Here is a 22,904-nt window from a genome sequence, read left to right as displayed (position 1 = left end):
ATACAGCAGGAGTAAAATAAGTTCTGGGTAGATGAGTGCACACCAGTACTATTAATGATGACCCTAAAATCAGGGRCTTAATGAGGCATATGAAGTAAAGCTAAATCATCAGAAAACCCTCAAATAGCAATTCTTAGACCTACATTATCAAAACCAGTGTCTCCTCCAAAAAGCAGCAGTGCAGAAGTGTTATGAACAGTTTCTCAATTAATTATGCACAATCTTTGGACACTGACTTTAGACTGAAATATTTGGCAAAGAAAATGAGGAAAAGAATGAGGGTGGATAGAGAATGGGAAACAAAAATCTCTCACAAAGCTACGACATTCCATCAATGGTGCAACAACTGGACACTCACAAAACTTCAGATCTACACGACATCTAATCACAAACACGCGTCATCGCTGGCACATCATCTTACCAGTTCCTTCTTGTCTAGAAGGGTTTTGGGCTGCTCTTTCCTTTGAAGCTGATTGGCTATCTGCTCAGCCAATGAGCTCACTCCGCCTGTGTACATCTTTATATACTTCTACCAGATGGGTTGAATAAAACAATAGTGATGTGAGAAAAGAAAAAAAGAGTCAAATTAAAAAAAATAACTAGAATGATGATAGGTTAGGTGGTGAAAAGGTGCAGAGAGGTCAAATCATGCCAAGACAGTGGACAATATGAAGTGACAAGTAGTAATGGCAACGCCAGTGTCATTAGAAATGACCAGTACATACTAGGATCACCTGTAAGAATTGACAGGAAGGCTTGCATTTTGCATTTTCTAAGTGTTCCAGAAATACTATGATGATGAAGGGAGCATATCTTGTTTTCACCTGTGAGGTGTTTTGGCCCTGGAAACCTAGATGTAGACACTTCTAAAAGGTAAGGCTAAATATAGGTTAGGATTTTAGGTTCAAGGTAAAACTGGCATCAGAAACAAAGATCTTTTAGAAGGCATGTTACACAGTCTAATGCAACATACTGATCACAGCAGTGTATTTGCATACTTTGCACCTGGAAAGAATTAATATAAATTAATTCTATAGAGCATTCACAGAGCAGGGAGAAGTCTTTAACTAAAGAACTCACAGTGATTCAAAAATATGAATTCTTCCAGTGCTCAAAACACACAGAGGTTTACATGGGAATAGATGGAAAAGCCTCATCCAATGCATTAAAGCCATACCTGCGTACTTCTGGAACATGCATCTGTTCAACCCTGAACACAGTTTTATGACTTGGCTTTTCTCCATCAYGAGTACAGCCTGACTCCATAACTCTGGATATCCAAAACCCCTCCAGTATTTTGAGCAATCTAAGCAAGCTAGCTGTTACCTTAGATGGTACCAAACGAGTGCCTGCAAGCCAAGTTCAATCACTGCAGGAGCAGAGGAAGTGTTTTTCACAGGAAACACAATCATTGGCAATAATTACATTGTTAAGAAAATTATGTGGTTACATCCATGTTAGCTCAAACACACTGCAAACGCCATGATTTTGACTGGGAGCAGCAAAGAGCACGCCAAGCAACTTCCCTTTTCCAGACTAAGAAGCATTATGAATGTGTCTAGCTGGAGCCTTAGAGATCAGAGAGCCACTTAGCTTCTAGCAAGTGTGAAATGCCAAGGATAACGAAAGGAAAGGACTACAGTTGTATCTTAAACCCCCCCTTACTTGTATAGCAGAACTTGCTTGAAGCACAGCAGTTATTTCCCACGACTAATAGCTAATTTAGTATTTATGGTTATTAGCCTTTTAGGAATGTTTACMACCTTCACAAGTTCAGACATGAGAACAGCAGGAAGCATCACAAAAACTGAATTCATTACAGCATGGGTACTGCTTTGGGGAAAAAGATTATGAAAATGGAGTGCTCAGCCAGAGATTACTGCTGCTTTCACTACAGTCCTAATTCCTTAAGCTCTTTGTCACTGCAGTAATGAGGGTTTATTTCTACCCAGAAAGATTTTATACCTGACTCCTGTTTCCATTCCAAGAGGCAGAGCACTTGCAGTATTTCTATATGCAAGAAATAACAAATGATTTGTCTTTCAGAGTTTCCTAAGTTCCATATAGGCACACACATAATTGCAGATTTGCTTTTCAGGAATATATATCTTGTCAAACATTACATCTAAAATGGCGCTCACTTCTAAAATTTTCTTTCTTCTTGGTTTTTAACTGGTCATCATAATAATTTGGCCAAGACTTTTCTGTTTCCTCTGAATGGTCAGACACCTTCAAGGCTTTTAAAGTTTTCTTGTAAGAGAGATCAAGCATTTCCAGGGGAAAAACTTCCTTTTAGCTGAACCAGGCTTCCTCAATCAAGTTTTGATTTGAAACCTTTAMCAGCAGATCCTTCAGGATCTTTATATTTTTACCAGCACATAGGAAGTTTTGCGCTCAAAAAAATTAGTACATTAGCATTAACTCACAGTACCTTGGACTATTCGGTGTGAGGAATTTGCTAAATTTTTCATTTGGGGTTGTGTGTTTCTGATTTGTTTTGCTTTTTGCATACATCTGGCCTAAGTATGGGTTTTAAGAGAAGCATTTTATCTTTCTTCCCATGGTCAAAAGTCTTCAAGACATACAATATTCTGCAACATTTTCAAGAGCAGGCAAAGAACCTGCTCCAGCTTACATCACGTATGTTTATGTAGGACAACTGTAATTAGTTCAAATTCTCAGTTAKTTCTCAAAAAGCCAAAGTACTTTTTATTTCATACTATCCATTAACCATATACGCACAAAGGCATTCTGTTGTTTGGCCCAAAACCAAAAGCAGCCATCAAAACCAGAAAGCTTCACTGCAAAGCCAGGACTATGAGTGCTTAAAAACCCCAGCTTGAGAGTGAGGTGCGCCACAAACTTCTCATTGACACAGAATGTTAAACACATTTAGTTTCAAACTGCTTTATGGCTGACAACAACCGAGCTGTGGCAGGCACAGGCTGCCTCTGGCTTCTCCTTTGTGCATGGATATGCACAGAGGTTGCGTTCTGCAGGTGAAGCAGTGCCAGCCTGGCCGTGTCCTGTGGGGTGTCCTTGGCAAGCAAAGGCAGCTGAGTGCAGCTGGAAGGCTCAGGMGAGGGCTACCTGGCGGAGAGAGTCGGATGAGGGTGAGGAAGGGCGATTGGAAGAGCGGAGGCTAAGGGACAGTTCCCACTGGTCAACAAAGAATCGGCGAGACGGTTCAGTCTCAGGCTAAAACATAAAATAAAAATCAACACAATCATACAYGTTCTCTTCTARYAGAGAAGAGAAAATAAAAAAMCCAACAACCCAGGCCTTTATGGCTACCATCAAGCACAATTTCTTAAAGTCTCTTGGAGAAAAACTTGAGAGAAAAATACCCCGAGTATCTTTACTTTCTCCCAAGTGAGGCAGAGTAAGTCATTCTTTATTTGCTTTTTATTAGGTTTTATATTATTTAGGACCATGTGGAAGCAGTTACCTACTCCCACAGATGTCTAACCTCCAGTAACCCAACCAACYAAGCCACTGGCATAGACCCCAAATCAATTTCCTCTGCTCCTCCTGTATCTCCCATTGTTCTCTATCACTGGCCCAAGGCACTAAGACCATCTTTCAGGCCATGTGAGACCTCTTCTACATTTTAACTGTATAAACCAGAAGTCTGCTCTCCTTGGGGATGGAAGAGAAAAACTAGCTTGTATGTATACCCAGCAATTAACAATTTCCAGCSCAAAGTTTACTGTAAATAGATTAGAAACATTGGACTAAAAAAGAATGRATCAATATAAAATACTCTGCTGATCTTATTTATCAAATGACAAAGAATRAAACAGAGATGGAGAAGCTGTATCCTTCTGAAACTAGTTCCTTCCAGGAGAACCCAAAATTTGGTCTTCTAATATACCCTTTTCATTATCTTTATGAATGATTATACCCATCTCTCAAGAAACACTTCATATAAATAGGAAAAAAAAAAGTATAAAGCATCACACAAACAGCACGGGCARAAACTGTGCATTCCTAAAAATTACAGTCTGGAAAGAAATAATATGCAAATARCAAATAATTGGCTTTCTTTGAAAASAAAATGATGATTTTWGTTGCAAAAAGGAAAACTAAATGYCATGTAACAGCATGACCCATGAAAATAGCTACTTCTAGCCACTTGGAATAGTYWAACSTTGAYTAAGTTTACTGAGCAAAATGGTAAAGGGTTTGACTTCCACAATTTCCCCTATTTATGGAAATATAATTGTTCATACAAAAATTTCCTGTACATCAACATTTAATAAAATTTCTTCTCTGAAAATGTCTTACTTTGCTAAGCCTTCTYTCTCTCACTACTTTTCTTGTTTGCTTCCCTTAAATCCCACATCATAATCCATCATTGCTTGCAGTGTTCCAACATCTGTTTCCTCTTTTTCCTCTCTGCCCTACCCACTTTATGCTTTCCTCTACTTTGTATTCAGTTTTCTGAATTTCAGTTTCTCTCCTTTTTAATTCTGCATGATACGAAATCAAGACGATTTCAAAAATAATTTCTATTTTTGCATTGCAATGCTGATAATATTTTACACTTTCAGAAAGAGCTTAAAATTGCCAGAGAGCACCACAAAAGGTAGGAGCAAAGTGTTTTGGTCTAGATCTTCATTTTTGTATCATCATTTCAACTGAGTAAGGAAATGTATACGAACATTGTGGACAATGTTTCGAGATCTTAAGTTGTAGCACCCATTAACAAAGGGGTGCCACTATATTTGAAGTATAATCTTCTTATTCAGGCCTTCATAGCTGGTCCCCAGATTTCAATTCTAGCCAAAGGTTTGCTGTTCCTTCTTGGAGAACAGCTTCTGTAATTTTAACCACCAGAAAAAGACGGCATACCAAAAAATCCYAGCCATGGGAAGTAACCTAGATGTTACAAAATTGCTTTTAGTATGCCTTGCAAAAGTTATGCCCACCAGCAAAAGTTCTGGGACTGTTTATGCTCCAGCTCAAGAAAACAGCTTGATTTGGGATGGTTAACTCAAAACAGTAAGTTATTTAAAAAATCACTTCTGTAGATGGTGCTTTCCAAAAAGCACTCCACAGTTTGCCAAGCACTGCTGAAGATAACTGGAAACAGAGAGAGGGGCGAGCACCCAAAGACACCACAGTTCAAACTGGCATGCTCCCATATCCCAAAGACAACACGCTGGAGAAAAAATCAAGCACAAAACCAAAACAAAACAAAAGTGTACACCAGAATCAAAGACAATCTGGACAAACTGCCAGCTCTACCATTGGAAACAACCACACAGGAAGTATGGACACAAGAGTGGTATTACAGAGCCAGGAATTGTGCTTGGAAAATSGGAATATTCTTGCTTACAGAAGCAAGAAAAATTTGTGAGCAACTGACTGGTAAACAAACACTATGAGATGATTTGACCTACAGCCCAGCTGGTTTTCAGCATTTACTCTGAAGTTTAGAGGCTGTTTTTTATTTCATTGCTTACATTGTGTTTTGAGGAACAGAGTTGCTCGCCAAACCAGGAGACAGCTACGAAATGGCAAGTCGGATAAAGACACTACACAAAATAGTTTTGACAGTTGTTTTAACAACATAACTGTAGAGAAATGATCATSATATTTCTGTGATTTTTCTCTCTGCCCCCAGATTTCCCCTGTATCCAGAATCCCACASTGCCACAGGATAGGCAGGGCTGTAGTCACCTGATGCCTCAGTGCACGTCTGGACTCCAGGAGGGCAGCCAGCTGGCATGCCCTTTGCTCAACATTCATGGGCACTTGGTCATGAGAAAATAAACGAGGAGATCTCTGCGAGATGAGGGAGGCAGGAAATAAACAAACCGGCACAAAAAGAAGAAGACACCAAAATGGCAGCCAAAAGGTATAACATTCACATGCAGAACAGTAACAGAAGCTCTCATGTGAAGACTGGGCTGTCTTTTTCCCCAATATCTACTGTTCTAATGAAGTGCTACATTTTGACCCTCAAGGGCAAGAAAGAACAGTTGAATTAATTGTTATTCACAACTCTGCCTAGGACTGCTGCAGCCAAAACCAAACAAGCACAAAGACTTTCTCTCTGGCATTACCATCAAAAAATAACTTTAAAATGGGGCTTTATCATGCCCAAAGAAGCTTACTTGGCAGTTAATTTCCCCACAGTTCTCCATTCTCAAGGATTTTTTTAAAAATATCTAAACTTGTACTTATTTGTTTCTCAGATTTTGTATATAGAAAAACACATTTTAGGGTATGTAGTTTAGTTCTCATAAAGAATAAAATAATGTCTTAAAGATGGTGGTATTTGCAAAGTAAATACTCTACAAGCCTAAGAGAGCATGATTAATGAGGCCTATCTAAATAAAGCAAAGAACAGCAAAATCAAACACTGTCAGAAGCTGCCAGTTTTAATTATGCAACTTCACTGTCCTACTTGTTCTTATTACTATGKCAATACACCCCAGGCACAATATTTGACACCTCTGCTATTCTGGTCTTTCATATCGATGTTCCTAAAGTGTTGTGTGGTGCACTTGGTGACATGTAAAAAGCCCTGGCAGATGGCCTGCTGTACAAGGAAGGAATATCACTTGCAATATCACACAGCCTTCAGCTAATTTGTTCATAGAATACAAAAGTAAATGGGCTAGGAATTGCAAACATGTAGCATCAAGAAATCTGAGGCTTAATCTGTCAGCAACGCCAGGGAACTGCTCTGTATCGCTACTTATTCTCCAAATCAGAGCAGAAAATTGGGTTCACACCCAGTTTACAAGAAACACTTTTCCCATTCAGATGCATTAATAATAACTTCTATTTTCAAGCTGCTTTCTGTTCCACCTACTCCTTCCTACTAGATCATTTTCACTAAAACTGGGGCCTATTATAGAGCTGTGGGCTTCTGTGTCATTGCAGACACGCGTATTCATTTTCTACTGCCTGTCAGAAAACATTCAGCCCACAAGAGGCTTTTGTTAGAACACATTCTGGAAGTTGCAACAGTTTTATTGCTGGCTTCCACTTRTGACTTAATTCATTCAAAGCCTGTACTGGAATGTCAATTAATTTGTCAATATGAATTCAAATCAACCGATCCTTTTGAGTGCCTATCTTTTCTTTTCCCATGCTTCTGTAGAATACTGAGCCATTCAGACAGACTGTTGAATATTTCATTGTTAAGAAGGCTTCAAAGTCTCTATATTAAATAATGCCTCATCATTTTTCCTTTTACTTCGGCCTGTAGGAGGCAAGATGGAATGCCAGTTGTTTAACCATCCAGAAATCAAGCAGTGAACACAATGCAACCATGTCCGCATGAATTAGCACAAAGCATAACTCTTCTTGCTCTGCTACAGCCACAGCATACTTCACTAAAGAGGTGTAAGAGAAAAAGAAGAATGAGAAGAGCTCAAGTGCTGGACCTATGGCAAAATAAAAGCATATAGCAAACTGTTGATGAAGGCTTGTTATGCATTTACGTGGGTATCACACAGAAAAGATCACTCCTGACTGACTCTCAGCAGCTCCAGCGTGTTAACAGCAGCATTAGGATAAGTGCGCTTCACCACCCCCTATTTTTGCTTTCTGTATTGCACACATCCATCACAGCTTTGTGTCATCAGCACCCATGCCATTTGTTCATGCTCTTTACCCTTTCCTGTCTGGGACTCTGCTCCCGGGAATAGCCGGCACCAGGCTCCCTGAATCTCTGCAGGCAACAAATGATGAGCTTAAAAACAATCACAGACCAACTTCCTAATCAGAACACTCTTTATCTGATTTTTCTTACGATGCAGGCAGAAAAGAAGCCACAAGAAGAGCAGAACAGCTAATTAAGAATATTCTAATCCTGGCAATAACAAGTTGGCTCTTGTAGCAATTTTTTTTTAAAGTATACATTCATATTAGGTCAATAAACAACAATATAGTACCACAATGTAATCAAATAAGTGCAATAAAGATAGTAAAATACTCAGTGTAACTCATATTGTGAAGTTAGTTCAAAGGAAGGAGATGGAAAGTTTAAAAGAAGTGGCAGAATAAATGCATTAGAAGAGTAAAATTATAGGGTTTAAAAGGCATCTCCAGGACACAGGTCCATCTGACTTGCTATGAGGCCTGTGCCATGACAATTTCAGGGAAAAAAAAATCATTGCTAAGGAAAAAGAATGTCTCCAAAAGCAGATTACTCAAATGAGTCTAACATCAATTCTGTGGCATAGAGGGTAAAAATTCTTGAGTTAAAAGAAGGAAGGCTTCTACAGGACACAACATAGAAAATGGTCAAAGTATACCTGGACCCAGCAATAGCTGGATTCATGACTGAACTAGGCAACCAAAAAGACACAGGACAAACAAACAGTTGGAGTGGTGACAGATGCTTAGTGRCTGAAAACTAATTTCTCTATATGGAAAATGAATCTCACACTATCAATTAGAAAATAAAACTCAGCATTTAACTGCCTTGGTTTCCCTATCTGTAAACTTGGGGAAAACCTTTCTTCTTTCATAAAATGTACTCAACAAAATTTTCAATGGGTTTKGGCATGAGGAAGACAGCTAGCTATCAYATCATCWGATAATATTACACAGCAGTTTAAAYGCAGGTTTTGCTAATGAAAATGGCTTTCCTCACCCATTCTACCTAGATGTCCATTTTTGTACCCTTCTTGGAAAGTATGCTGTTCACATCATAGTGGGAAACCAATCCCTTTTGTGTTGGGACAGCTTCAAATGGGATCAGTAGCCAGACCTGATCTATCTTGCAGATGCAGGCACCAGAGAGGCAGCAAAGAATGCGTGTCCTGGAGGCTGACAATRATTAGACCAGATAAACTGCAACATGTAATTGCAAATTGAGAAATCACAGCAATAAGGCAAGTCCAACTTTATGCCAAAGAATAAAACGTGTCTACTCCGCTAAAAAGTAATACTCCTTTACAGAGTTTATACGCATACAAGTGCTCAGCAAAGCATCTATGGGCAAATTGATTTGTACAATCCTTACACGATGTCATGACAGTTCTGTGGAACTGCAACTGCCTTTTCATGACCTCTAGGTTCAGGATTGATCAAGTGGATTTGAAAGTAGGAAAAKGAAATAATTAAAAAGGATGCAACTCAAAAAAGCACAATGACAATATACACGACAGAAATATTAAAGGATTTTGGGTAATATTTAACTGGGACAAAAAATATATGTGCACAAACATCTGGATGCACATTTATGACATTGTGTTCAGAACAAKTCTCAGTGCTCCAGGTTCTGACAGACTGAACACAAACACTTGTGAGATAAGAGCCTGAATGTGGGGCAAACAGAAGGGCAACAGTGGACATCTGCAGGCCACTACAACATTCAAAAAAGCACTTCATACAAGTAATCCTAAAACAGTTAYGTGGATACAAGGGCAAATTTTTTCAGTCACACCTATTTAAACAAAGAGTGGAGATGGAACAAAGTTTAATTTTCTTTCCCTGCATTACTCCAATCATTTCACTTCTACTTTGCTGCATCTCAAAATTGAGAAAGGCTACTGTAGTTGAAAATTTGCCTACAGCAAAATCTCCAGTGGAGACTCTTCATGCTTCCAGTGAATTAATACAACCCTCTCTTCCTAACTTAAGAGGATGACAAAGCCCTATCAGCATCTGAAAGAAAGAAAATTGGAAATGTATTTGTAAATAGGCTACCTGGTAACTGACCTAGTCACTTGTATAAACAGCAATGAAAAGAAAGGGACAGAGCATGCAGARGGAATCACCTGCAGCCTGGGATACGATGGAGAGGAAGATGGAGTGGAAGAGAGCATGATCACTTTTTTGGGGCAGGTCCGAGAACGTTCCTTATGCCTCATCTTTTTTTAAAACAGAAAAAGGAAAAAAAAAATCATAGTAATGGTAGAAAGGRGGTAACATTACCACTGGTTTGGTGAGACAGGTCAGAATGCATGAACTGAGACCATGATCCTATGCTCACACCTCTCACAAATGAACTAAAGCCACAGTTTATCTGAGACCCCCAAACTTTTACCSAGAGCTACATGATCATATGTGACAGTCAGTGAACACAGACTTGTATCAATCAGCAATTATACAACAGCTTCTGACTTGAGGTCTCTGAATCAGTGAAAGGTAAAACTTGAAAGTCTCCATAGCACTGTTGGACTGCTCTCTTTGCTTCATGAAAAATTACTTACTGCTGTGCCTTGCAATGCTTAAAAATATCCATCCCGTTGACCTAATTACTCCTGCGTGCAGCTTATCAGTAATACAATTCAAGCCACAGTGTTCTGTTCCTAACTTCAGATCCTTCCTCTTTAACTTACAGACATTATACCATCTCAGGCAAGCCAAAAAGTACTGTATTCTACTAGAACAGAAACCAAGCTGGTTTATAGAAAAAATGTAGTTGTACAGTCTGCATGTTACACAATGCACATACACGTCCCCAATTTAACACACCAGAAAACAGGCCTTTCTAGTGCTGTACCTCCTTATCATGTATAGTCTTTTCTCCACCATTTCTTRTTTATTATTGTGTCTTCTGCCTTTTCCTTTTGAGTTCTCACCACAGCATATCTGGAAATGTTTGCACTGGGAAAAAACAAAATGCTGTGTACCAAAAGCCACTATTAGATAAGTCTCCAAAGAAACTGCATGTGCTTTAGAGGTATTACAGATGTTTATTTCTGCTCTTATAGATGAGCTGGCCCTAGCATCTGTTTGGGTGCTCTCTTCCTTTTCAACAAAACAATTAAATAAATAATACACTCCTCTATCTCAAACAGATGCTACAAGCAGCTTAAACTAAAGCATATGACTTTGCACTGCAGTGGATGAGGAGCATTTATATGCTGTTTCAAAAGGCTTAGCTATGAAGTCACTAATTTCTTACTGAAAGCAAGGCAACATTCTCAATCATAGAGCTGCTCGTGGATTTTCATCGGACCACGGCCAAGTTTGCACTTCAAATGTCAAAATTTTCACCAAATCGCTTATTTTCYAAGACAGATCTCAGAATATAAAGTTGTATGAAAGCATGAAGTACGTGTTCAGTCAGTCCTCCAGCAGAATGTATTCCTGAGCATGCAAAGAAAACGATGACGATAGGAAAGCAAAAAATATAACAGATTTAAATAAGGAATTTAAGGTAAAAGAGCAGTATTTGCAGAAATCACTGGTGTTGTAAGCTCCCTCATGTTGAGGTTTCAGTTCTTGCTGTCTGTGGTCATCTCAGTCATCGCCTGAGCTTCAAAAAACACAGGTCCAACAAAATKACTGCAGAGTTTGTACTACTGACCCTTATGACACTTCAGGGAATGATCTCAAAAGAATAAACAGCAGATCTCCAGAGGCAGAGAAGATGTGTACAAAAACACACAGTATCTTCACCTTACAAGTATCTTTGTACGAGTGATTTAAGCTTATCTTTACATACAGAAGGTGTTGTTGATAGGAGACCTACGAAAATAAAGCAGAAAACTGCTGAAGGCCATAAGCTGAGAGTGTGCAAGTCCAGGGCAAAATTCAGGCTCATTTATATAATATCCAGTAATATAATATCCATATAATATCCAGTAATATCCTCTTCTGGATGGACCATCTGGCTTTCAATGGCTTCAGGATCCTGGATGAGAGGCTCTTTCCCAAAAGCAGCAGAAGAYRTGATGGAAGATGTTCTTACACAAGWAGGCAYTGATTTGAGGAGATTAACCACCATRCCATCCAGCCTTTTTAGGTGATATKACTATCATAATAAAATCATTTCCACTGCACAACATCACAACATCTTTGTGCATTAGCAGATGCTGCTGTGGTGCTCATAAGAGCGCAAACCAATTTCGACAACACAGGTTCAACATCCTTGAAGTGTGACTCCATAAATCAATGTTTATAATCAGAAAGCCAGTCCAGTATCATCAAAAGGTGTAGTCCTCACAGCTATCAGGTTCTGCCTGCCGAAGCAATCAAAAAGAGGAATCTCAGCAGCGGGTCAAGGTGCTGCTTCAGCAATAGCTTCCTGCAGAATGGGTTTCTGTCCAGCCTTGGCAAAGATGGCTGCTTGGCTCAGTGGCCTCAGCTGATCTTGGTCAGTCAAGAATAAATGGCTCTGTACACATCCATGGATTCTGAATGAAAGCAACTCATGTTCTTCACTTCCCCAGGCAAAGAGTAGGGAATGTTTGGAACAGGGATTTCATCATTTGGGGGTTTGATCCTACTGTATCCTGCAGATTTTGCATCCTTGAGTCCCAGTTTTGTACTTCTACATTACAAAAGCACTGCAAATCCAGCATGAAATCTGGACCAGGAATCAATCATCTTCTGCTGACGCATCAAAGCCAACCAAGGAAAGATCATCTCCATGCATAATCTTGCAAGGGAGGTCATAGACACAAGGCAATCATTACCAGTGTTGAATAAAATCATATAAATCCTCTGAAAGTAAAACTGTTACAGAAAGATTTTTCAAAGATATGCCCCATGTTGCTTCCTATACAGACATGCTATCGATGTCAAGGAAAAGCAGCAGGATTTTTTGTTCCTTTTTAAAAATTTCTTTTTAGTTGTGTAGTGCAGGTGCGAACAAGAAGAAACACAAAATCAACAAACTGCACTCTGGTGAGGAGAAAAATCCTCTTGATAMAGGCAGGAAATAAAAGTTCATCCTTATTATTCTACCAATGACAAAAGGATGATAGTAAGAACTTCTGTATTTCACTATAAAGGCTTCATAAAGTTTCAGTAACAGGTTCAAACAAAAATCTCAAGGGTGCAGGAATGTGGTATTTTCCAAGTGCTAAAACACAAAACTTGATTTGTTTGAACAGAGACAGCCAGTGCCATCCAGTTTTCCTTTTCCTAGGAGGTAATATAAGCAGTGCTCATCAATTCACTTCATATTGTACAGCTTTTATGCATCAGGATTTTCCTCCCCCCTTGCTAACTGCCACTAAGAAACGAAATTTGCCTTAATCATGAATGATGTGAATCCATTTCAAAGTGCTCATTAGCCTATAAASAAGATTTTGATGAGACAAAAGGTAGAAGAACAAACACTGAGTCAGGAAACCAAAGCATCCTGACAGTCCTACTGACAATAATTCCCCYGGGCTTAGGTCTTCTTCCTTGAAGAGAAATCTTGTAGATCATGGCACCAGTCATGACATGCAGAATTAATTGTGCTGAATGCCTCAGACATGAAGATCACCATGAAGACATGTTCATCAAGAACAATGAATTTCCAAACCAGTGTCATCTTTTCCCTCTTGACTCCAAAGTATGCTCTGATTAAACCACAACCAGAAAGAAGTASATGTTTCTCCAAATTTCAGCTGCCAGAAAAATACTTCTAAGCACTCTCAGAAATATGAGAAGGCCATTTCCACAGAGCAATAGTGGAACCAGAGGAATCCAGTGAGATAAGTACCCGTACCCCTAAATGCCTGAACAAATCACCTGTCAGAAGCCTTAACTTTGGAAAGGGCATGCAATGCAATGGGCCAAAACACAGGAGAGAAAATAAAATTTGGTACCTGCTGATTTTTCTGCTGTTGGTCCCTATTCTGAAACCTTCTGTGGAAAAAACCCTAAAATGCACTGGAATTCACAGTAACACAGGAATCTGCAATGCAATGAGTGTGAGAAGTTGGCAAGGAAATCTGCATGTATCATTAAAGAAAGGGAAAGTCTCCTGCAACTCCAGAAAACCTCAGATTTCATGTAAGAATATCGAAACTGCTAACCAATTTTAGTAGTTACACCAAAGAAGACCTTTAGTATTATAGATGGTATGACACCTTCTACCTCATGAGTTTCCCTAATTGATTACATTTTTTCTTTATTTCTGCCAGAAGAATCTAGAAGTTCTATAGCAAATTTTTTTGCTGCACACCCATAAAGTCTTGGTAAATTGAAACTAGCATAAGAGGGCAGGGGAAATTGGATTAAGTATTTTYGAAACATTAAACCATGCATCATTACCAAAGGGAGATGTTGACTTTACTCTCTGAAAGTTAAGTCAYGTCAAATAACTGACTCAGACAAGATGCTGGAAAAGGACTGGCTTAAAAACATAACAATGATAGATGGTGTTGGGTGCAGGCAATGCGTTGTAGTCAGAATGAGTTTCTTTACCTGTTTCCACTGGGGTATGGGAGCAAGCCGGCCCTGCTCTCGTCTGCTGGGTGGGTGGCTGTGAACACGTTCTTGATAAGGCAGGACAGGTTGCTGCATGCAGGTTGTAGGGAAAGTGGGACCAAGGAGGAAAGATAAAACAGTGAAGGAAACTCAAAGAAAGCCATAGGAATGGAATATAGAATAAGACACACAAACATTCAAGAAAAAAAAAAACAAAACAACAGAGTAGGGGAGAATTCATTTAGCAGGTAAAATATAAAAAGGAAAAAACATCCAAAAATGGGAAACTTCACATATTTTTGGACCTTTCCTTTAATTTCATTGTTTCTTCAAATCATTGGTATTCCAGCCAATGTGTAGCAGCTGAAGAAACATTTGACTGGTAAAGGTGGGATAGACATCACCATTCGGGGTATGTTACACTACTATTGCTGACACGTAGTGTAGCATAGACAAACTTGAYCTGGCTTTCAAGCAACCAGGTCAGGTCCCACTCACAATATGGCCATGGCAGCACAGAGCTTGGCACAAGCTGTGGAGATGGACTTATGCAGCAGAGCAAAGACTCTGGCACTTAAACCACACTGAGCCTCATTGTGCTGACACTGCACTGCCGGCAGTAGCTTGAAGTGATTCAATCTGACTTCAAAGACAACTACCCTGCAGTTGCAGCAGTTCAGATACCATCCTGGATAACCAGCAATGCTCACTTGGAATGACACAAACATCATGATTGCCAAGAAACTCCCAAGCATTTATCTGCTGCRCTCACATACACGTACAAAGCTTAATCACATTTCACAAGAACAAACAGATGTAACCTGATATGAAAATGTTCAAATCAGAAATCAAATGATTGTTCTTAAACAGTATAAGCAGGACGTTCCTGGAAAGCTTTTAAAGAGCAATAGTAGCTATAAAAGAAACTAAATTGATGATAATATGTTTGTGAAAGAGATTACATAATGTAATAACAAAGAAACAGACTTTTGTTAGGAAGTTCTTCTTCACCCTATACTTGTAAATTTTAAACTTTGACTAAGTTTGACTCTTTTCTAGGAGAGTCTTTGAAGTAGAAAGGCAACACTAGCATCCAGTCTGGAGAAATGCATGCTATTATTCATGGGTTTCCTCTACAATTCCAAAACAAAGGGGTTTATTATCCATCTCCTACCTGTCTTCGTAAGGTTGAGGACGGCACTGGTGCATTCTCTTCAAACTTGGCCAGTAGCTGAGTTGCCATGGACTTGACTTTGTTCTGATTCCCAATGGCAGCATCAATTCTCCTCTCGGTCAGGGCACTCACCAGTGTGGGCCTTTCTTCTCTGTAGCTTCGTGGGAGGTCCTCCTAACAGAGACATCAAAATTTAACTGGATATAACCAGATCACCTTCTCCTTTCTACCCCTTTGCTGGAGGTTTCTTACACTATAGATAACAAATCTCTTAGCCTCACTTGAAAGCTCAGATTTTAATTTCCTTTGGCAAGTCATCAAACGTTCTGTTAAACTTTACTTATCTTTTCAACCTTATTTGATACACTTACCTACCAAAACGACCTCAGCTGAAACACCCCTGTGAAGCCTTTGACACAACCAAAAGCCCATTGTCAAACAACAAACTCAAAGCACTGAATATTAATTCACCTGTACCCATTTGGCTAAAATCATTGAATTTGAAAGACTGCCTTATGGGGCATACTGGAAATGGATGCTTTTTGCACAAACCAAGGCTAAAGTTAAATATGCATCAAACTTTTGACAACACTGCATGACTTTACTAAAAAGTTTTAAGTGTTGATGTCTTCATYGAATCATAGTAATTTGCAATAAAAACAGAACATCAGTGAACTGCAACATGTCATTTGTGGTATAGTATTCTTCCATAAGCATCAGTAAAATATTTGCACTAAACATACAATGAAACMAGAACCTCTGAAGAAGAATTAAATCCCATCTAAAAGTTCTTATGTGAATCCCACCTAGATATAAAAAATGAAAGAACTGAAATGGGAACAAGGTACCTACCATRTATTTTGCTCCCTGCCACCTCTCTCACTGTAATACTTACATCCTCAGATTGGCTGGTTTTTCTCCTCTTTCCTGCACCATCCAGTTCCTTTTCTTTCTTGTCCTGAAAACAGAAGGAGTAAGGGGAAAAAAAACAAAATAAGGATTTCCATACCTTTCTGGGCAGAGAGAAGTGTCATCAGTGCAGTTAATCAGTTTAGTTGCAAAGCTTATTTAATTCTCTGGGCTCATTCTCCATTTATATAATAAACAGGTTTTTTGCTATATACTCTTTAGGAGATTCTTACATTCTTTAACATTTTCAAATCACTGAAAACAGAGCAAGTAGCTATGTTCCAAGAAAACAYATATGTCCAAATACTACCACAAGGCTAAGATTTTATGGCTGAAATATACCACGGAGTACATACTACTGTGTTACATCTGGGGATGTAATTTTGCAGTTATAAATGTCATGACCTATCCCATACCAAAAGCTGGTAAACACAAGGTCTCTTGCAAACACACACTGACACTTCCACCACTTCTTGGAGAGCAGCCTGCTAGACACAAGTGTTCCCAAGACTGTGCCTGGTTACCTTGGGAGTGCGCTTCCGAGAGATGCTCTGGCCCAGTTTACTGAGGAAGGAGATGGGAGACTTGGTACTGGCAATTAGGGCAGCCTTTTCTTCAGCATTCAGGTCCAGGCTATCTGTTAGTGAAAACAGCCAGAACAAGGGAATGCCATGAAGTTTTTACTGTGGTGGTGTTATTAAATACATAACTGGAAGACTCACTGATTTTTTTTTTTTTAACATAGGAGTCTTTTTCTTAAATTCTCTGTACAAAATGACCGTAATGTCTAGAAATAACAATTTGCTCAGCAATTCTGCATTTTCATTTTGCCCAAAGCAGTTCTTTCAGGGTTCATAACCACCTGCAATAGATACTGTGTTTACTCTATTTACTTTTATATTTAAAGAGCATGATTTAAACAACATCATCATCAGCATTCTTAAAAAGAGTCTAGAGTTTTAGAAATAATACCTGACACAGACTATGTTTTTAAAAGGCAATTAAACCAAATTTTTTCCCCTCACCAGAGAGACGCATGTGAATTAGATCATCAGTAATAAAGAGCTGTAACAACATTATCAATATTTAAAGGCTGGCGATACTGATTTGGGTTAGATAATTACATCTTTTTGTTCCAATCAAAGATGTTTTGCTCCTCATTGGTCTGAAGTTAGTCTCACCATTCATAGATGGTAAATATGTATAAAACTCAGCTGGTGTTTCAAAATTACCYATTCAATAACTACCAGCAAGGCACCTAACATTAGCCAAGACRCACCTCTAATAGTAGTAAGAAAGCAGAAAACTTATCTAGTGCTGAAGTGCGTTTAGAACTTTTGAGGGCATTATTGTATATTAACTCCTTATTTTGCTCCTGATCATGCCAATACAGTCTTTATCAGCACCAGGAACAAGTCAACTTTTTGTAATGTAAAGCTACAGTGACTACTACGTGCTCATGCAGAAGCAACATGAAGGTAAATGAAGCACACACATTCACCCTGGAGCAGTCTTTAAATCTGACAGAACTGCCCCWAACTGCTTACCACTAGAGGGGATGGTGTCTTTGAACATCTCATAGAACTGTGTGAGGTACATCACCATCGACAGCTTATCTGGCTCTCCAACAGATGCCATTTCCTTTCCAGTCATAATGGGAGATATTCCAAACTCTTTTTCTGCGATGTCAAAGGCCAGTTGGTTATTCTTCTCCACATCGTGCTCATCCAAAGAATCAAAGTCTCTGCAAAGGGCAGAAAGAGGCCATGCACTGAATTAAGTAGAAACCAGTCTTCTGAAAGAACTCAGGCATCCTTTTCTTTTTCCGCACAAAATCTTAAATTTTTTTGCCACCAATGTGGCAAAGTCGATGCTACTTAATTACAGTGAACTTTGGCTCAAATATGTTAATTTTAAATTTTTTTGCTCCTCATACAAACCTAGATTTCTCTTCACATCTCCACTCACTCCTYTGCTAGAAGACTGTACTGTTTTCCCCTACATAAAATCTTCTATGTGCTTGGAACTGAATTAAGTCTTCACTTTTTGTCCACTTTTTTCTTAACTGATACATATTTTTGTCCTGCTGGCTTTTTCCAAAACTTGTAGAACTATATAAAGACTATATAAAAAGCTATAGCTTGYAGAGAGGAACACAAACCATTTTAAAAGCTGTTTGAACTCTCCACAAGCTATAAAGCTATTAAACAGTATAGCTCAGGTTACCAGAACTACACCAATAGAGAAGTAATTCAGAGCACATGGACTGAAATAACCACACAAATTTTCAGTGAATTATGCATTCAAGTACAGCACTAGCATTTACTCTTTCTGTTGTCTCTCCGGGAAGTTGAAGAGATTTCAGATTTCAATTAAAGTATCAGTGACTACTGTCACTTCTTCCAGCCACTGTTTTCCCACTCTAGAATCAGTTTTACACAATRTATCACCTAAGAGGACACCTCTGCCATTCATCCAACCAGCAAATTGGTGTGCAAACAKTAACAATGTCTCTGTTTAGGCTGCCAGTCACCACTTCTAAAAAGAGCAGCCTGAAAGTCTTCAGAGTCGCTCGATTAAGCAGGAAATTTACAAGGACCATGCAGAGACTTCTTCACGAGAGATTTAACTGAAGCTATGAACTGTTCCTTATTCACTTCACACATAAAATCTGTCAGTCAATAATGCTTTCCAGTCAGTACCAATTGGAAGCTTAATTCTGCCAAATCATCCGGAAAGGAAGAGGACAACACATTTCTTTTCAAATTCATCAAGCTATCGTGACCTTCCACTCTGCTAGTGAATCACTGGACGTTGGTTTCTATCAAGTTTAATGAAATTAATTTCAATCCATTTCTTCATAAGTCACAAATGCATTGCCTCAATTTCCATATTATTAGTTCCAAATACCACTAATTTCCTGCCCACCCCAGTTATTTGAAGCAGCCAGTTAACTCACATTAAGTCTGGACGGTATCTGTGGATAATGGCACACAATGCTAAGCCACTTTTCCATGACATTGTGAGATCTGTCACATTAACACCAGCGTATCCATCAGTCTGCCTCTGACACCAACTGAGCAATTTACTAGAGCGAGCTACAGATTCTGGAAAAAAAATTGCACATTTTAAAACAGAAATGCACAAATTCTAAATACAACACAAACCCCATGAATCAACAAGCAAAACCTTAATGTATAAAACAAGCTCCTTTTACAATGGGTAATGGAGGATAGGATTCTTATTTTCTTTTAAAAATACTATAATATCTAGTTTGAATCCAAGAAAGTACCATTAATTTGCTGAAAAGTAATTATCTAAATTATAACTTGGCAGACTTTTTACCGTAGCTATTGTAAAAGAGCCCCAGGAAAYACAAAATAGTTGCAAAGGCTTATTAAAAGGACATCAAAAGGACATACACTAGCAATGCTCTCTAAAGCCTGGAACTACTATTTCTAGAAGAACTACAAATGTACTTCTGTAACTTCTTCTTTTCCCTTGAAAACTTTCCTTTAAAAGCACTGACCTGTTCTGACCTTGTCTTACCAGAAGATCTGATGAGACTACAGCCTAAAGGGACATGGCTGCAGGGCAACAGCAAAGACTACACAGCTATTCAGCAGTGAAAGGGAGGCTTAGCAGTGAAGWGCCACTCTTAAATCCCAAAATACTATCTGGGCATCCAAGACAAGGCGTGCAAAAGGAAAAGTCTGACATGTCCCTCAGGGTAGAGGCAAGTAGACAGATACTGAAATGCTTATCACAAGGCATCTAGCTCTCAGAATAATGCAAGCAAAGTGAGGTTTCATTTGGTTGAGAGATGAGATTAAGAAAAGCAGGAACATGCAAGACTGCACAAGCTATACCTTCTGCTATTTTTGTAAGAATTCTGAGTCTACTGYTAGAGTGAGCTCAGTCCAGGCTTCTGCACTTTAAGCAAGGACACTGACACAGATAAAGAAAGTGAAAAGAACTGCCTGTACAAGCAAATATACTTAGAAAGTTAACAGCATTATAATRCAAGGGAAATTAGGCAAACAAAAATAAATTCCCATGCTAATGAAAACTTGAAAAATTGTAAGCTCAGACCGTTGACAAAACAATTGCTGGATACATTTGTTAAATGCAGAAACTGGTTCAATAAKATCCTACATCCCTGCTGCTCTCTAGTTCCTGCACTGATTCAGCTCAAGAATACCAAAAGGAACAGGGCAGCAGCCAGGCCTACCATTTCGAGTCAGCTTTGGTGTTCTGGAGTTCACAAAGTTCTCTATCTCCAGRTGAATGTCTTTCAAGTCTCCTGTATTATACAAGTGGCGCACCTAAAATGACACACAAAACCATTTCAAATTATCAGCATGCCGTGCACCCCAAATCCATACAGAAATAATCAGAGAACAGTAAGGAGACRTTTCAAGGCACAATAAGGAAGACAAGTACTCATAGGTAGCAGAAATTCTACCCCAAGAACCTCACAACAGCAAGAATCAGCTCATCAGTGCCAAACAATCCAACTGACTGCTGCTACTCAGTAGATACCAAATTGCAATGACAGACTGCTGGACTGGATTATTACAAAGAAAATGCTCRTGCACACACACAAACACCAATGTATAGGCTTCCTGTATTACACCATGGTTACAACCATAACATTAGAAATTGCTAAAAAGGAATTTGTTCCAGTACGCAGATGTACTCTTGACTGATGTATCTGCTTTTCACTGCTTTCATGTTACACACACATCACTCTGTTCCCAAAACATTGGCATAGCTTCACCTGAGGAAAGACACTGCAGATTACAAGCACGCAGAAGCACCATTTAGTGATTTACCTGCTGTGGCCGCAAGAAGTTGACGTTGATATTGGGATATCGGGTAGCAGGATCAATGCTGTAATGGCTGAAGTTTTTACTCACGTTCTCTGGGGTGGTCTGAGGCAGTAGCCTATAAATGCTTTCCCTTGGGAAAATAACACAAAAAAAAAAAAAAAAAAATATGATTTTCCCAAAAAAAAAAAAAAAAAAAAAAAAAAAAAAAAGTTTGGGGTGGTTTAATTACTTCCCTTTGTTCACCAGCTGATGGTCACAAAGGACTCCCAGCCCTATCCATCCTCTGATACGTGGTGCTCTCAGGCCAGTCCGAGCTGCTTTTCTCCTCTTCATCAATAGATGTCAATAGCAAGCTTCCTACTCCCAGAGACTTCAGCCATTTCACGGCTCTCATCACGACAGTAAGGAGGAAATAGTGACTCTCTCCCCAGCTAAAGTTCTGCTGTTKTGTACTTTCAGTTTGTCCTTAGAGGCTCGTTCCTAATAGGATCAGGCATACTTCTGCATTTCATGCTCTGAGACTGCGAAGCTGAGCCAAAGTTTTGTGAGCTTCAGGCATCTCATGACCCGTAGAAACCCAAATTTTGGTGCAGATTCAGTGAATTCAACGACATTTTGCAGATTTGCAGGAACGTGACTCTAAGTCACCCCTTTCCTTGAGTGCTAAAGAAAGCACGAAGTGAAGAAGCTGGGCAGGACACATGTTCATATCTTTTTCTATTTCTTCTTCTTTGGTTTTGGTTTTTGATTTCTACACACTAAAAATTCTGCCCAAGAATGGCAATTACATGCAAAATAACCTTGCTGTAAACAAATGACTACATTCTTMAGCCACAGTACATTAAATGTGAATGAAATTTAAATGCCTTTTGCTCATCCATTACTGTAACACTGCAGAGAATCAAAACCTGGTGGTGTAGCTTCTAATATCCTCTGACTTTCCTTCATTKCCTACCTTCCTTAGGTAGGATAGCAATCCACAAGTGATACTGAGCTTGGCAAACTCCAAGAAACAGTCTGGTAGCAAACTATACATGAACCTTGCTGCGCTGCTTTCCTCCCAGTCCCAGCTAAAAATAAATAACTAAGAAGGTGGTGGTAGCAGCCAAGAGAGCAGAAATGGCAAYGCAATGTCTCTCTTCTATCAGCCAGGGATTTGGATTGCAAGGACAGGCGCCTACCAGCTAAGTGCATTTTGCTGCCATTCACCTGCTCAGAGAGCAGATCACAAATCATGCCAGTTGTTCACAGAGGCACCAGCAAATGTCAGCGTGCCTTGAGTGCAACAGGCAGCAGCCCTGCTGAAGCTAGCACATAGCTGTGATGGCAGGAAGTCTGTGTCATAATCTTCTTCTGAACAGCTTCTTTTTTATTATTATGTTTTGGATGGTAAGGGGAAGAGTGAGCTCTGAAGAATTATGGAGGATTCAGCGACTGATAAATGCTGAAGTGAAAAGAGTTAATGACTAGAAATCCAAGGACCTCACRTTAGAAAAGCTCTGTGGCATCTCCCAGTGCCCTCAGATAAATCTGCTTTCAATGTTTTGTTTTTCAAGGCAAGAATTTTTTAAAATATTCTGTTTCCCCATAGTCAAGACTTCTTTACAGAGAGGCAAGGAGAAGAGGTATCTAAACCCATTTTGTAGTGGTTTATTCTAATTAGGTATTAAGAACCATATATAAATCACTATTTTCCCCCCATTTAGTCTTGCAATRCAAAATTTGAAATTACTATCATGTTAAACATATTATGTATTATTCCTTGATGTTGCTATATAGCAAAACAGAGCTCTTCAGAAAGCCAAAGTATGTGCTTAGAAATTGTAAACCAGAGGCTTTTAGGGAAAAATAAAATAAAATAAAAT

At 39.1% G+C, this 22,904-nt stretch overlaps 1 protein-coding gene across 5 annotated transcripts in view; it reads right to left on the bottom strand.

Annotated features, from left to right (window-relative positions):
* Positions 1 to 22,904, bottom strand: part of MICAL3 (microtubule associated monooxygenase, calponin and LIM domain containing 3) — a 107,252-nt gene that overhangs the window by 71,976 nt on the left and 12,372 nt on the right. For 4 of the 5 annotated variants that reach the window (XM_057390037.1, XM_057390033.1, XM_057390034.1 and 1 more), the window contains exons 9-16: positions 21,043 to 21,169; positions 20,439 to 20,532; positions 19,167 to 19,314; positions 17,755 to 17,951; positions 16,732 to 16,844; positions 16,194 to 16,256; positions 15,299 to 15,472; positions 14,122 to 14,214 (exon numbers count right to left, since the gene is read on the bottom strand). In XM_057390037.1, the coding sequence (XP_057246020.1) occupies positions 14,122 to 14,214; positions 15,299 to 15,472; positions 16,194 to 16,256; positions 16,732 to 16,844; positions 17,755 to 17,951; positions 19,167 to 19,314; positions 20,439 to 20,532; positions 21,043 to 21,169 (1,009 nt within the window). Of the gene's footprint in view, positions 1 to 421; positions 530 to 3,090; positions 3,199 to 5,685; positions 5,791 to 7,633; positions 7,691 to 9,746; positions 9,840 to 14,121; positions 14,215 to 15,298; positions 15,473 to 16,193; positions 16,257 to 16,731; positions 16,845 to 17,754; positions 17,952 to 19,166; positions 19,315 to 20,438; positions 20,533 to 21,042; positions 21,170 to 22,904 lie in introns of all 5 variants that reach the window. The other variant, XM_057390036.1, reaches the window with a different exon arrangement.

The sequence above is a fragment of the Malurus melanocephalus genome, unplaced genomic scaffold, assembly GCF_030028575.1.
Source record: "Malurus melanocephalus ecotype Western Australia unplaced genomic scaffold, MMel_1.1 scaffold_22, whole genome shotgun sequence".
Taxonomy (NCBI): Eukaryota; Metazoa; Chordata; class Aves; order Passeriformes; family Maluridae; genus Malurus; species Malurus melanocephalus.
This window is presented reverse-complemented; position numbering and strand designations above follow the sequence as displayed.